This window comes from Phocoena phocoena, chromosome 1, assembly GCF_963924675.1.
Source record: "Phocoena phocoena chromosome 1, mPhoPho1.1, whole genome shotgun sequence".
Taxonomy (NCBI): Eukaryota; Metazoa; Chordata; class Mammalia; order Artiodactyla; family Phocoenidae; genus Phocoena; species Phocoena phocoena.
The window spans coordinates 160,315,505-160,328,741 of NC_089219.1; the positions used below are offsets into that span (position 1 = coordinate 160,315,505).

The window sequence follows — 13,237 nt, forward strand, 5'->3', positions numbered from 1 at the left end:
ATTGTGGTTTTGATTTGCATTTCTCTTAATAATTAGCAGCATTCAGCCTCTTTTATGTGCCTGTTGGCCATCTCTATGTCTTCTTTGGAGAAATGTCTATTTAGAGGTCTTTTGCCCAACTTTTGATTGGGTTGTTTGTTTTTATTATATTGAGTTGTATGAACCACTTGTATATTTTGGATATTAACCCTTTCTCAGTTGCATCATTTGCAAATATTTCTCCCTTTCCATAGGTTGTCTTTTCATTTTGTTGATGGTTTCCTTTGCTGCGCAATAGCTTTTAAGTTTAATTGGGTCCCATTTGTTTATTTTTGCTTTTATTTCTTTTGCCTTGGGGGACTGATCTAAGAAAACATTGGTACAATTTATGTCAGAGAATGTTCTGCCTATGTTCTCTTCTAGGAGTTTTATGATGTACTATTTTATATTTAGGTCTTTAAACCATTCTCAGGTATTTTTTGTTAGTATGGTGTGAGGGAGTGTTCTAATTTCATTGATTTACATGTAGCTGTCCAGCTTTCCCAATACCACTTGTTGAAGAAACTGCCTTTTCACCATTATATATTCTTGCCTCCTTTGTTACAGATTTATTTGACCATAGGTGTGTGGGTTTGTTTCTGAGATCTCTGTTCTGATCCACTGATCTACACATCTGTTTTTGTGCCAATACCACATGTTTTGATTATGTAGCTTTGTAGGATAGTCTGAAGTCTGAGGGTTATGCCTCCAGTTTTGTTCTTTTTCCTCAGGATTACTTTGGCAATTCTGGGTCTTTTGTAGTTCCATATAAGCTTTAGGATTATTTGTTCTAGTTCTGTGAAAAAATGTCATGGGTATTTTGATAAGGATTGCACTAAATCTGTAGATTGCTTTGGGTAGTATGGCCATTTTAACAATAGTAACTCTTCCCATCCAAGAGCCTGGGCTATCTTTCCATTTCTTTAAATTATCTTCAATTTACTTTATCAGTGTTTTTTTTGTTTTGTTTTGTTTTTTGCGGTACGCAGGCCTCTCACTGTTGTGGCCTCTCCTGTTGCAGAGCACAGGCTCTGGACGCACAGGCTCAGCGGCCATGGCTCACGGACCTAGCCGCTCTGCGGCATGTGGGATCTTCCCTGACCGGGGCACGAACCCGTGTCCCCTGCATTGGCAGGCGGACTGTCAACCACTGCACCACCAGGGAAGCCCTATCAGTGTTTTATAGTTTTCAATTTATAGATTTTTCACCTCCTTTGTTAAGTTTGTTCCTATTTTTTTGAATGAGATTTTTCAATAGGATTGTTTTTTTTACTTTCTCTTTCTGATATTTCATTGTTAGTATAAAAATGCAACAGATTTCTATATATTAATCTTTTATCTGGCTACCTTGCTGAATTCATTTATTAGTTCTAATAATTTTTGTGTGGAGACTTTAGGGTTCTCTATATAGAGTATCATGTCATCTACAGATAGTGATAGTTTTACTTCTTCCCTTCCAATTTGGATATCTTTTATGTCTCTTTTCTGATTGCTGTGGGTAGGACATCCAATACTATGTTGAAGAGAAATGGTGAATGTGGGGATCCTTGTCTTGTTGCAGATTTTAGTGGGAAGGGTTTCAGCTTTTCAGCATTGAGCATTATGTTGGCTGTGGGTTTGTCATAAATGGCTTTTATTATATTGAGATATGTTCTACATATACCCACTTTGGTGAGAGTTTTTATCTTGAATGGATGTTGAATTTTGTCAAATGCTTTCTCTGTGTCTGTTGAGATGATCATGTGGTTTTTATCTTTACTTTTCTAAATGAGGTGGCTGTGTTGCTGCCTGGGAGCAGGGCTGCCAGATTTGGCACTAAGCTGTGGTGTGGAGTGGATGGAGCCAGGGCACTCTGACTGGCTCCTTGCCATTATACTCCTGTTCAGGGCCTGTCCACCCGAGATTTAGAGCCTAGCCCCACGTTCTTGTGGTGCAGCCCTGTGTGCACATTGACAGTGTCTGCTACATCTGGACTCACCACCACTGTGTACACATGCTGATAATGGGCTCTGAGGCTCCCCTAGTCATACCCCATGTTCTTCAGTTGTCTCTGCTTAGCTAGAGTCCTCTTCCAGGGCCTGTCTGCCCAAGATTCAGTGCTTGTCCACTCTGTATTCTTGTGACGTCACCCAGTGTGCCCACTGACATCTGCCAGGTTTGATCTGCTGCTCCCATGTGTGCGCTGACAGTTATCTCTGCAGTTCTGCCCAGATCATACCCAAGGCTTCCCATCTGTCTCTGCATAGGTAGAATGAATCTTTGCTAGAGTTTGCACCAGGCAGTGGTGTACAGAGAGCAGGGCAAGGGTGTTTGCCCCTTCAGGCTGGGAAGTGCAGCAAGGCAGCAGCCACCAGTGCAAGTCTCTCCTCCTTGATTGTTAGCAAGCCAGCATGTGTGCACTCCTTGCGAGCAGAGTCTAGGCTTCTCCAGTCCTTCTGTCTGTCTCAGTGGATTTCCCAGCAGGTAAGTGGGCTCCCTAGGACAGCCAGTGAGGACCTTCTCTTCCTTACAGATACCTTCCATGGGTACCGGTCCTGACCTGATGTGCTGTTTTTTTTCTGTCCTACCCAGTTATGTGGAGATCTTTCTTGCAGTTTTGGTTGTTAGGAGATCTTCTGCCAGTTTTCAGTTAGTTTTCTGTGAGACTTGTTCCACACGTAGATGTATTTTTTGATGTGTTTGTGAAGGAAGGTGAGCTCCACATCCTCGTACTCTGTTATCTTGATCCCTCTCCAAAATCTATAACAGATTATTTCAAGCTAATAACTACTTATCTTCTATTGCATACAAAACCTCTACCCTTTTACTATCCCTCCATATTTTATGTTTTTGATGTCACAATTTACATCTCTTTATATTCTGTTTCTACTAACAAATTATTGTTGCCATAACTGTTTTAATACATTTTGCCCTTTAACATTTATGCTAGAGGTAAGTGGTTAACACATCACCTTATTAAAATATTAACATATTCTTAGTCTGACTATATACTTGCCTTCACTGGTGTGTTGGATATTTTCATATGTTTTCATTTTACTAATTAAAGGCCTTTCATTTTGGCTTTAAGAACTTTTCAGCATTTCTTGTGAGACAGATCTTGTGATGATGAACTTCCTCAGCTTTTGTTTGTTTGGGAAAAGCTTTATCTTGCATTCATTTTGAAGGACAAATTACCTGGGTAAAGTGTTCTTGACAGAGTTTTTTTTTTTCCTTGCAGCACTTTGAATATATCTCCCCTGGCCTGCTCTCCCCTGGCCTGCGAAGTTTTTCCTAGAAATCCACTGTTAACCTTATGGGGTTTCCCTTTTTGAGAGAACTTTTTTCTCTTGCTGCTTTTAAAATTTTCTTTTTTGTCTTTAATTTTATAGAGTTCCATCTTAATGGTCTTGGAAAAGATCATTTGAGATTGAAATCTTGGGATGACCTGTTAGCTTCATGAACTTTGATGTCAAATCTCTCCCCAGGTTTGGGAAACTCTCAGCTATTACACATTTTTGATAAGCCTCTGCCTCTTTCTCCCTGTCTTTTCCTTGTGGGACTCCAATGATGCATAGATTGTTTCTCTTAATGATGTCCTATAAATCTCATAGGCTTTTGTCATTCCTTTTTATTCTTTTTGCTCTTCTGACTAGATGATTTCAAAAGATCTGTCTTTGAGTTCACTGACTATTTCTTCTGCTTGTTCCAGTCTGCTGTTGAAGCTCTCTTATAAATTCTTCACTGCAGTCATTGTATTCCTCAGGGCCACAATTTGTTTCTTCCTTATGTTTTCTACCTCTTTGTTGAACTTCTCATTTTGTTCTAGTATTGTTTTTCTAATTTCATTAAATTGCTTGTCTTTGTTCTCTCATAGCTCTCTGAGCATCTTTAGAACCCTATTTTGAATTCTTTATCAGGCTATTTGTGTATATATATCCATTTCCTTAGGGGTAATTGCTGGAGTTTGCTATATTCCTTAAGTGGTGTCATGTTTCCCTGATTCTTCATGGTCCCTGTAGCCTGTGTAGGTGTCTGCACATTTGAAGTCACCACTTCCAGTTGTCACAGACTGACTTCATTAAGAAAAGACCTTCACCTGTGGTTGTGCATGCTGGAGCATGCTGTGACTGCAGGTCTAGTGGTGTGGGGGGCCATGTGCAGGGGCAAGTGGTGGTTCTGGATCCAGTGGGGCGTGTTTCATCAGCTCAGGCCACTGGGGTCCAAAACATCAAGAATTGCATTGTGTTTACCAAATGCTGCAGGGTGACCAGGGTGACTGCAAGGGCTATGATAGTCCTCAGCAGTGCTTCCAGGTCCAGTAGCTAGGGACCAAAGCAGGCAGCACTGGTGGCCCAAGCCAGTACTGTGCACATGCTCAGCTGCAGGGGTTAGTTTTAGGTGCCTGTGTACTGGCAGGGGATTTTTTTTTTATAAACTTCATACTTTCTGAACTTTGGGCACATTTGCCTGTCAGGATTTATAGTACGTTTTTTCAGTGGCTTTCTCATATAACAGATTGAACATACAAAATAGTATTTTCATTATGCGGTCTCAGAAACTCACTGCATGCACATTTACTGATTCCCCAAACATCTTCATTTTGTTTTGTACCTAATAATGTATTAAGCACTATGCACAAATGAAAACACAGTCCTGAGTCATTGACTTTTAGAGATTATATGATTTTAAAAATATAGATATCTTTAAAGTGACAATAATTACTTTCTAAAAAACATATAACTAAACATACAAGTGAATGTTGCTCCTTTCAGAAAATTTACACTGGAAGGCTGATAAATGAAGCATTTGCAGTGCTAATTGATAAATTTGGTTTTGACATAAATTAAAACATGTAAACTCTGTAGAATTCTTTTTTGGGGAGACCATGCTGTGTGGCATGCAGGATTTTAGTTCCCTGACCAGGGATTGAACCTGCATCCCCTGCATTGGAAGCATGGAGTCCAGACCATCAGGGAAGTCCCTAAACTCTATAGACTTTTTAATGTGCATTGATCATGTCAAATTTTTAAAGAAGATTAATCATGCAACTTTGGCTATGTGAGCTTACAGTATTATTAAGAAAATATATAGATTCATGCCCCTCAGCCTTTTGTTGACAACACATGAGGATCAATAATTATATTTAATTATTGACCTGAGTTTTTTTAACATTTAGCATTTAATCATTTATATATCTGTGATGGAATATAAAGAGAATACTCAAAGATTTATAAACATGTATGTTGAAAGTAGAATATTCAAACTAATATTTAACATGCTGTTTACTAAAATATGATTTCTCTTTTTCCCAACAGAAATTTCACTAACAATTTAACCGAGGTAAATCTTTTTAAAGTTTCTGTATATCTCTCATATATTATACTATATTATTTCCATCTTATCTTCCATATTTACTAGAAGAGGAATTTTCTAAACTAATTTTCAATAAAATTAGCTTAGAGCAGTGGTTACTCAAGTTATAGACTAAGATCCCCTAGGTCTTCACAGACCTTTTTAGAAGGTCCACGAGGTCTATGCTTTTCTAGCTACATATCTGTGTGAGGATAGATTTCCCCCCATATACTTCCATCAAAATAACATATACCAACAGCTTGAATGTATGAGCACAGATGATAAGCCAGCTGTCCTCTATTAAGGCAGATATTAAAGAGATTTTACAATGTAAAATGTAAAAACCCAATCTTCTTACTATTTTTTATCTTGGAAAATAATTATTTTTCATAGAAATATGTTATTTAATATTAATATGTAATAGGTCTATCATAAATTTTAAAATAAATTAATAAATATCTTTAAATATTGTCAATTTTAATTTGTTATATGGTAATAAATATTGATAGAGCTAACCCACATAAAACAACAGCTCTGTGGGATTCTCAATAATTTTTAAGCCTATGAAGGGGTTTTGAGATCCAAAAGTTTTGACATGTGGATTGAAGGCTCATTAGAAGTATGACAGAGAGATATATTCAAAAATTTGAAAATTGAAATAAGGTGGTAATATTTGGAAACTTAAGCTCTATAAATATTTTCAATTTCTCAACATAGTGATTTAGTGGAAAGAAGAGGCAGAAAAATAAGAAGAAGAAATAAACTTGCTATATTGGATCGATGGCTGAATGAGCTCATGTGTTCATATGTATCCCTATCCCAGTCCCAGTTGACATTATAGGATTATTTATTAAGTCTATAACTATAACAGTGAAAAAAAGGAAGAAAGAGTATTATCCATGGATGAGGAATTTTAAGACAGAAAATAGAGAGAAACTTCTAAAAGTAGAATACCTATTACAGGCCCAAATAATGCAGAATAGCCTCCATCTCACTCAAAACATACAGAAATGCCTTTACAAAATACGTATGTATAATATTAGTGTAGACTTTTACATTAATATTGGTACGCATGTGTATAGAATTTAAAAGCAAGTAAAGGAGTTTACTAGTTGTCAGAAGTAACTAAAGAACTAAAATCCAGAGTTAGAGAAGAGTGAATTCTGAAGTAAGGTTATTAGACAGAATATAAGCCCTAGTAGACAAAGGGTGATGTTTTAACATGTGTGTGGGAATAGAAACTGAAGCCTCCAACCTATGGGAGAGGGAGGAGCTGAAACTAACCTCCCTACATGAAGCTAGGATTTATGAAAGGTCTGTAAAATGAGAACTAGTAAGGCTTCACTCACTGTCTTAGAGTAGTTTCAAATAAATGATACATCCTTTTGGGGGCCATAAATGGACAAGGAGTTACCTTCACAGAGTTTCAGGTGGATGCCCAAGTTAAACACCTCTCAAGAGGTTGGGGAATCTAGAGCCGAGTGGTAAACACAAAAATACAAGCAGTGAAACACATAGGGCACAGGCAGAGGTGATTATAAAATCCATTTCATAACCAAGGGTGTATAGGACTCTTATAGAAAATAAACCCTCTGAAAATAATCTCAAAATAAAAGCTATAGACCACAAAAAAAGACAAAACTGCTTGGAATAGACACACACATAAACTTTCTCACACATATGGAGAAAGTTCATACTTTTCAAAACTAAAGATGAGAACCATCTGAAAGATGATTAAATCCATATTTTAAACGGTCACAAAGGTAAAAGAAGGGATAAAAACAAAGAAAACAAGAATGAGGATTGTGCATAATTGTACAACATTGAAAATATCCTGTATAAATGTCTTAAGATGAAAAAATAGGCATCTAAAAACAAAAATTCAGGTTAAATAGAAGACTACATACAGTTGAGAAAATTGCAGAATTAGTGATTTGGAATGGGAATCATGCAGAATGCAGAACATAAAAATGAAAAAATGGAAAAGCATCGATGAACTATGAACATGCAGCCTGCGAAAAGGAGACCCCAAACACAGTAAGTTAAACAAAATGAGAATACAGAGAAATATGCAGCAGATGAAGGAGCAAGGTAAAAACCCACCAGACCAAACGAATGAAGAAGAAATAGGCAGTCTACCTGAAAAAGAATTCAGAGTAATGATAGAAAAGATGATCCAAAATCTCAGAAATAGAATGGAGAAAATACAAGAAACGTTTAACAAGGACCTAGAATAACTACAGAGCAAACAATGATGAACAACACAATAATGAACTTAAAAATACTATTCAAGGAAGCCATACCAGAATAACTGAGGGAGAAGAATGGATAAGTGAGCTGGAAGACAAAATGGTGGAAATGACTACTGAGGAGCAGAATAAAGAAAAAACAATGAAAAGAATTAAAGAGAATCTCAGAGTCCTCTGGGACAACACTAAACGCACCAACATTCAAATGATAGGGGTCCCAGAAGAAGAAGAGAAAAAGAAAGGGACTGAGACAATATTTGAAGAGATTATAGTTGAAAACTTCCCTACCATGGGAAAGGAAATAATCAAGTCCAGGAAGCGAACAGAGTCCCATACAGGATAAATCCAAGGAGAAATAAACCAAGACACCTATTAACCAAATGATCAAAATTAAATACAAAGAAAAATATTAAAAAGCAGCAATGAAAAAGCAACAAATAACATACAAGGGAATCCCCATAAGGTTAACAGCTGATCTTTCAGCAAAAACTCTGCAAGCCAGGAGAGAGTGGCAGGACATATTTAAAATGATGAAAGGGAAAAACCTGAAATCAAGATTACTCTAGCCAGCAAGGATCTCATTCAGATTCAATGGAGAAATCAAAAGCTTTACAGACAAGCAAAAGTTAAGACAATTCACCACCAAACCAGCTTTACAACAAATGCTAAAGAAACTTCTCTAGGCAGGAAACACAAGAAGAAACAGACCTACAAAAACAAACCCAAAACAATTTAAAAAATAGTAATAGGAACATACATATCGATAACTACCTTAAATGTAAATGGATTAAATGCTCCAAGCAAAAGACATAGACTGGCTGAATGGATACAAAAACAAGACCCATATATATGCTGTCTGCAAGAGACCCACTTCAAACCTAGGGACACACACAGACTGAAAGTGAGGGGATGGAAAAAGATATTGCATGCAAATGGAAATCAAAAGAAAGCTGGAGTAACAAAACTCATATCACACAAAATAGACTGTAAAATAAAGACTATTACAATAGACAATGAAGGAAACTACATAATGATCAAAGGATCAATCCAAGAGGAAGATACACCAATTGTAAATATTTATGCACCCAACGTAGGTGCACCTCAATACATAAGGCAAATGCTAACAGCCACATAAGGGGAAATTGACAGTACCACAATAATAGGGGACTTTAACACGCCACTTACACCAGTGGACAGATCGTCCAAACAGAAAATAAATAAGGAAACACAAGCTTTAAATGGCACATTAGACCAGATGGGCTTAATTGATATTTATAGGACATTCCATCCAAAAACAACAGAATACACTTCTCAAGTGCACATGGAACATTCTCCAGGATAGATCATATCTTGAGTCACAAATCACGCCTAGGTAAATTAAAGAAAATTGAAATCGTATCAAGTATCTTTTCTGACCACAAGGCTATGAGACTAGATATCAATTTCAGAAAAAAACTGTAAAATATACAAACACATAGAGGCTAAACAGTATGCTACTAAATAACCAAGAGATCACTGAAGAAATCAAAGAGGAAATCCAAAAATACTTAGAAACAAATGACACTGAAAACACGATGACCCAAAATCTATGGGATGCAGCAAAAGCAGTTCTAAGAGGGAAGTTTATTGCAATGCAATCTTATCTCAAGAAACAAGAGAAATCTCAAATAAACAACCTAACCTTACACGTAAAGCAATTAGAGAAAGAAGACCAACAACAAAAAACCCAAAGTTAGCAGAAGGAAAGAAATCATAAAGATCAGATCAGAAATAAATGAAAAAGAGATGAAGAAATAATAGCAAAGATCAATAAAACTAAAAGTTGGTTCTTTGAGAAGATAACCAAAATTGATAAACCATTAGCTAGACTCATCAAGAAAAAAAGGGAGAAGATTCAAATCAACAGAATTAGAAATGAAAAAGGAGAAGTAACAACTGACACTGCAGAAATACAAAGGATCATGACACACTACTACAAGCAACTCTATGCCAACAAAATGGACAACCTGGAAGAAATGGACAAATTCTTAGAAAACTACAGCCTTCCAAGACTGAACCAGGAAGAAATAGAAAATATGAACAGACCAATCACTAGCACTGAAACTGAGCTGTGCTTAAAAAACTTCCAACAAAGAAGAGCCCAGGACCAGATGGCTTCACAGGTGAATTCTAGCAAACATTTAGAGAAGAGCTAACACCTATCCTTCTCAAACTCTTCCAAAATATAATGGAGGGAAGAATACTAGCAAACTCGTTCTACGAGGCCACCATCACCCTGATACCAACACCAGACAAAGATGTCACAAAGAAAGAAAACTACTGGCTAATATCACTAATGAACATAGATGAATAAATCCTCAACAAAATACCAGAAAACAGAATCCAGCAGCACATTAAAAGGATCATACACCATGATCAAGTGGGGTTTATCCCAGGAATGCAAGGATTCTTCTATATAGGCAAGGATTCTTCTATATAGGCAAGGATTCTTCTATATAGGCAAGGATTCTTCTATATAGGCAAGTCAATGTGATACACCATATTAACACCATAATTGGTGTTAATACACCATAATTGAAGGATAAAAACCAAATGATAATATCAATAGACATAGAAAAAGCTTTCAACAGAATTCAACATGCATTTATGATAAAAACTCTCCTGAAAGTGGGCATAGAGGGAACCTACCTCAACATAACAAAGGCTATATATGACAAACCCACAGCAAGCATCATACTCAGTGGTAAAAAACTGAAAGCATTTCCTCTAAGATCAGGAAACAGACAAGGTTGCCCAGTCTCACCACTATTATTCAACATAGTTTTGGAAATTCTAGTCACGGCAGTCAGAGAAGAATAAGAAATAAAAGGAATCCAAATCATAAAAGAAGAAGTAAAACTGTCACTGTTTGCAGATGACATGATAGTATACATAGAAAATCCTAAAAATGCAACCAGAAAACTACTAGAGCTAATCAATGAATCTGGTAAAGTAGCAGGATACAAAATTAATGTACAAAAATCTCTTGCATTCCTATACACTAACAACAAAAAATCTGAAAGAGAAATTAAGGAAACAATCCCAGTTACCACTGCAACAAAAAGAATAAAATACCTAGGAATAAACCTACCTAAGAAGACAAAAGACCTGTATGCAGAAAACTATAAGACACTGATGAAAGGAATCAAAGATGATACAAATAGATGGAGAGATATTCCATGTTCTTGAATTGGAAGAATAAACATTGTGAAAATGACTGTACTACCCAAAGCAATCTACAGACTCAATGCAATCCCTATCAAACTACCAATGGCATTTTTCACAGAACAAGAACAAAAAATGTCACAATTTGTATGGAAACACAAAAGACCCCAAACAGCCAAAGCAATTTTGAGAAAGAAAATGGAGCTGGAAGAATCAGGCTCCCTGACTTCAGACTATACTACAAAGCTACAGTAATCAAGACAGTATAGTACTGGCACAAAAACAGAAATATAGATCAATGGAACAGGATAGAAACCCAGAGATAAACCCATGCATGTATGGTCACTTTATCTTTGTTAAATGAGGCAAGAATATACAATGGAGAAAAGAAAACCTCTTCAATAAGTGGAGCTGCAAAAACTGGTCAGCTACATGTAAAAGAATGAAATTAGAACACTTCCTAACACGATACACAAAAATAAACTCAAAATGTATTAAAGACGTAAAAGTAAGGCCAGACACTATAAAACTCGTGGAGGAAAACATAGGCAGCACTCTATGAAATAAATCACAGCAAGATCCTTTTGACCCACCTCCTAGAGTAATGGAAATAAAAGCAAAAATAAACAAATGGGACCTAATGAAACTTCAAAGCTTTTGCACAGCAAAGGAAGCCATAAACAATACAAAGAGACAACCCTCAGAATGGGAGAAAATATTTGCAAATGAAACAAGTGACAAAAGAATTAATCTCCAAATATACAAGCAGCTCAATATCAAATAAAAAAAAAACCCAATCTAAAAATGGGTGGAAGACCTAAATAGACATTTCTCCAAATAAGATATACAGATTGTCAACAAACACATGAAAGGATGCTCAACATGATAAATCATTAGAGAAATGCAAGTCAAAACCACAATGAGGGGCTTCCCTCGTGGCGCAGTGGTTGAGAGTCCACCTGCCAATGCCGGGGACACGGGTTCGTGCCCTGGTCTGGGAGGATCCCACATGCCTCGGAGCGGCTGGGCCCATGAGCCATGGCCACTGAGCCTGCGCGTCCGGAGCCTGTGCTTTGCAATGGGAGAGACCACAACACTGAGAGGCCCGCGTACCGCTAAACAAAACAAAACAAAACAAAACCACAATAAGGTATCACGTCACATGGGTCAGAATGGCTATCATCAAAAAATCTACAAACAAAAACTGCTGGAGAGGGTGTGGAGAAAAGGGAACCCTCTTGCACTGTTGGTGGGAATGTAAATTGATACAGCCACTATAGAGAACAGTATGGAGGTTCCTTAAAAAACTAAAAATAGAACTACCATACGACCCAGCAATCCCACTACTGGGCATATACCCTGAGAAAACCATCATTCAAAAAGAGACATGTACCATAATGTTCACTGCCGCACTATTTACAATAGCCAGGACATGGAAGCAACCTAAGTGTCCATCGACAGTTGAATGGATAAAGAAGATGTGGCACATATATGCAATGGAATATTACTCAGCCATAAAAAGAAATTAAATTGAGTTATTTGTAGGGATGTGGATGGACCTAGAGCCTGTCATCCAGAGTGAAGTAAGTCAGAAAGAGTACAACAAATACCATATGCTAACACATATATATGGAATGTAAAAGAAAAATTAACGGTTCTGATGAACCTAGGGGCAGGACAGGAATAAAGATGTAGACGTAGAGAATGGACTTGATGACAAGTGGAGGGGGTGTTGGGGAAGCTGGGACAAAGTGAGTAGCATGGACATATATACACTACCAAATATAAAATAGATAGCTAATGGGAAGCAGCTGAATAGCACAGGCAAATCAGCTCCATGCTTTGTGACCACCTAGAGGGATGGGATAGGGAGGGTGGGAGGGAGGCTCAAGAGGGAGGGGATATGGGGATATATGTATACATATAGCTGATTTACTTTGTTATACAGTGCAAACTAACACAACATTGTAAAGCAATTATAGTCCAATAAAGATGTAAAAAAAAATTAAATATTCAACAACCATTTCTAATAAAAACACTAAGCAAAACAAGTTTAGAAGGAAACTGCTTCATTCTAATAAAAAAATTTACTTCCCAAATAACTAACAGTAATTGTTATAAATTATGAGATATTTCTAATTCAATTAAAATCAGGAACTGAACAAATATGCTCATAATCACCATTATTATTTAATATTGTATTGAACATAATAGTGTAAGTAATAAATTAAGAAAAAGAAGTGTACAATATTATAAATTCATGATAGCAATACAGACTATAAAATACTTAAGAATAAATATAAGAAGACACAGAACCTGTATCAAGAACCACACTGAAATTTTGTCTAATGGCTTAAAAAAGATGTTTTTTAAAGTTTCTAACTGGACACCAGAGTCCAATTTTTGATTGAAAAAATATCTTAAAGTTTATATGG

The 13,237-nt window shown here is 36.7% G+C and overlaps 1 protein-coding gene across 1 annotated transcript in view; it reads left to right on the top strand.

Annotated features, from left to right (window-relative positions):
• The window catches only part of CATSPERE (catsper channel auxiliary subunit epsilon), a 251,287-nt gene that overhangs the window by 31,390 nt on the left and 206,660 nt on the right, over nucleotides 1-13,237 (top strand). The window contains exon 5 of the mRNA XM_065871636.1: nucleotides 5,313-5,337. Coding sequence (XP_065727708.1) covers nucleotides 5,313-5,337 — 25 coding nt within the window. The remainder of the gene's footprint in view (nucleotides 1-5,312; nucleotides 5,338-13,237) is intronic.